Raw genomic sequence first — 3147 nt, 5'->3', positions numbered from 1 at the left:
TGCTGGGTCATTCAAGAGGACTACGTTATCAATGCCTGGGACAATGGACAAGCCACACAACGATACGCTCTCTGTGACCAGTCGGGGTTCTATTGAAACGGTATCAGTCACGAAATCTGCTACGAGAACTACGTCAGAACCGCTGAACCGATAATTCCCCATAAATCTCTCTTTCTATTTCTATTTGGGGTTGCAATTACCATGTATTTTCTGGCTAGCCCTGTTGCCCAATCGAGATCTCTAATCACTGGGTTTTGCTTGAAAGCGAAGCGTGGAGGGGTAATGTAAAATCAGGACCTTTGGGAAAGAGAGCAAATGTTGACGATTCGAAGTCTTTGCTCTCTGTTCTTCTCTGGGCACGACTCAGTCAATTCAAACTTCTGAAAGTGTGATGTGGGTTACGCCGCGTGCCATTTATGTTGGATTCCCTCTCTGTTTTCTTGCCCGCCAGACATTCTTAGCCTACCCATCTTGGTTGCCATTAGTCAACAGTCAAATCCCCGTTTGCGGAATGCAATGCTGGACTTTTATTCTGAATTAGAGTCCCCTCCTATTTCCTTTGATTTGTCAACAGTCATCCTCATCATTCGTCTTGACAAGTCCAATCTAAAATGCCCATGATATGGCCGACTAATTCCCACCGAAAGATCAGAGAAAGGAAAAGAAGGGAGCATGTGACGATGAGTTCTCACTCTTTCTTCTGGTTCTTCGTTCTCTCCGTCTCTTACCTCGCCGCCTTAACATCCCCTGCCTTGCTATTTCAGGTGAGATAGAGAAATCAACGTCCTGTTTCCTCGTACTGCTACAAAGCAACAGAGAAAGCAATCGAGATACTTTTATATGCTTTACTTGTTGAATTGTGTCTGACTGTTCAAGAAGTTTGGTCTTAAGGGGTTCAACTGGGAATCTTCGGAGAAGGAAGGGGGATGGTACAATTCGCTCAAAAACTTGGTACCGGATTTGGCCAATGCTGGAATTACGCATGTCTGGCTTCCTCCGCCATCTCAATCCGCTGATCAACATGGTATATTGCCATGCCCTAAATCCTAATAATAATAAATCACTCCATTTTCTTTTACAGTTGCGCTTGCTTGCAGTGCGGTGATTATTGATGAATATGATAGTAATTACATGCTAAATCATCATAATTTATAGTTCGGGACTGCTTGGCTAGGGTGAATTGATATTTAATGCATTCGATAGTCTTGGATCAAATTCAACTTTGTGGTTACAGAGAAAAAATAGACCGTCAAATGAAATCGTCTATATGAACATCTGTTCCAAGGTAGAATTCAGTCGGACTCTCGTACTTCATTGAATGTCATCCCCCTTTTCTCTAGGGTACATGCCGGGGCGGCTCTATGATCTCAATGCTTCGAGCTACGGGAATCAGGACGAGTTGAAGCAACTTATTGATGCTTTCCATCAAAATAGGATCAAATGCCTCGCCGACATAGTGATAAACCACAGGACGGCGGCAAAACAAGACAGCCGGGGAGTATGGTGCATCTTTGAAGGCGGAACACCCGACAATCGTCTTGACTGGGGGCCGTCCTTTATTTGTCGCAATGATACTGAGTACTCTGATGGCGTGGGTAATCCTGATACAGGGGAGGACTTCGAGCCTGCGCCCGACATAGACCACCTCAATCCGAGGGTGCAGAAGGAACTGTCCGACTGGATGAACTGGTTGAAGAGCGATATAGGATTTGATGGGTGGCAATTCAATTTCGTGCAGGGTTACGCTCCAAACATCACCAAAATCTACATGAATCAGACTTCGCCGAATTTCACGGTGGGAGAGAGGGAGGAGCAACTCTCTTATGGAGAGGACGGGAAGCTCAACCCGGACCAGGATAAACACCGCCGTGCACTGGTGGATTGGGTCAATGATGCAGGCGGGGCCATCACGGCATTTGACTTCACCACGAGGGGGATTCTCCAGGCGGCCGTTGAGGGGGAGCTCTGGCGGTTGATGGATTCAAAAGGGATGCCCCCGGGATTGATTGGCCTGCAGCCAGGGAGCGCCGTGACTTTCATCGACAATCACAACACTGGTTCCACGCAAAAAAAATCGCCATTTCCGTACGATAAGGTCATGCAGGGATATGCCTACATCCTCACCCATCCCGGAGTCCCATCCATCGTAATGTCCTCTTGCTCTCGTTTCATCGACTCATCTCACTGTTGTCCTGTGTCCGTGATAACTAACGCACTATGTTGATGTCTGAATGTTGCCAGTTACATCGTTCTTTGCACTATTATCACCTCAAAGATGTTAATCTATCTGAATTTATCCCATTCACTAACAAGACACATGCTTCTTGTAATTTAGCACCATATGAATTTGGTGATCATTCTTTTTCGATTTGACCTAAAGAAATGATATTTCTACTTGCGCAGTTCTATGATCACTTCTTGGGCCTGAAGGAGGAGATCGGCAAGTTGATTACGATAAGGGCGCGAAACCAGATTAACGAGAAGAGCAGCGTGAAGATCTTGGCTTCCGATTCTGATTTATACGTGGCTGAGATCGACCATGGAGTAATTATGAAGATTGGGCCGAAGTTTGAAGTAGGAGACCTTGTTCCTCCCAATTATCGGATTGCTACATCCGGGCAAGATTATTGTGTGTGGGAGAAGGAGTGATGTTCAGGCAAAACTTAAGAAAGTAACAACTGAAAGAGCAATCATAGGCTACATCGTTAGAGTGAAATAAATATTTACAAGCGGTCTTATGCACCGGATGGAAGTTCAAATAATTCTTTCAACAACTTCTGTTATTTATATAAAGTTGGCGATTCTCGACACGACTCCTTTGTATAATACGACATGACACCGTATGCAATTAAACGTGTTAAATTTGGCATAAATGGGTTCGTGTCGACCCATTTTATGACACGTTTAAAATCATACCTTAGACTGGTTGACCCGCTTAATCTGCTGAAACACGAATCAACAAACTTAGGTTAACGGGTCATTTGTTTCAACAGGACATAATTAGACATGTTAAACACTCATATTTAAAGACTTCTTTACTATTAAAAGTTTATAAGGATAACACCCATGTCAAAAAGAAACATATAAAATAAAAGCATATGAAGGGAAAGAAAAGTCATTAAACAAAATGAAAAACTAATTCAATGG

General features: G+C 43.9%; 1 protein-coding gene across 1 annotated transcript; it reads left to right on the top strand.

Moving 5' to 3' along the window:
* Nucleotides 1–480: 480 nt before the first annotated feature.
* On the top strand, nt 481–2810 carry LOC104449331 (alpha-amylase-like). The gene is made up of 4 exons (XM_010063456.3): nt 481–764; nt 892–1024; nt 1341–2146; nt 2404–2810. The coding sequence occupies exons 1-4, from the start codon at nt 612–614 to the stop codon at nt 2647–2649; spliced, it is 1338 nt and encodes a 445-aa protein (XP_010061758.2). The 5' UTR covers nt 481–611; the 3' UTR covers nt 2650–2810.
* The last annotated feature ends 337 nt before the right edge of the window (nt 2811–3147 follow it).

The sequence above is a fragment of the Eucalyptus grandis genome, chromosome 6, assembly GCF_016545825.1.
Source record: "Eucalyptus grandis isolate ANBG69807.140 chromosome 6, ASM1654582v1, whole genome shotgun sequence".
Lineage (NCBI taxonomy): Eukaryota > Viridiplantae > Streptophyta > Magnoliopsida > Myrtales > Myrtaceae > Eucalyptus > Eucalyptus grandis.
The sequence above is the reverse complement of the archived record's forward strand: the minus strand, read 5'-3'. Positions and strand labels throughout refer to the sequence as shown.

What these genes read in the sequence shown, in the direction of transcription:
- LOC104449331 (XM_010063456.3), top strand. Translation starts at nt 612, where the DNA reads ATGCCCATGATATGGCCGACTAATTCCCACCGAAAGATCAGAGAAAGG. An exon ending in CCCCTGCCTTGCTATTTCAG is followed by an intron (nt 765 to 891) that starts GTGAGATAGAGA and finishes TTTGGTCTTAAG; the next exon opens with GGGTTCAACTGGGAATCTTC. An exon ending in TCAATCCGCTGATCAACATG is followed by an intron (nt 1,025 to 1,340) that starts GTATATTGCCAT and finishes CCTTTTCTCTAG; the next exon opens with GGTACATGCCGGGGCGGCTC.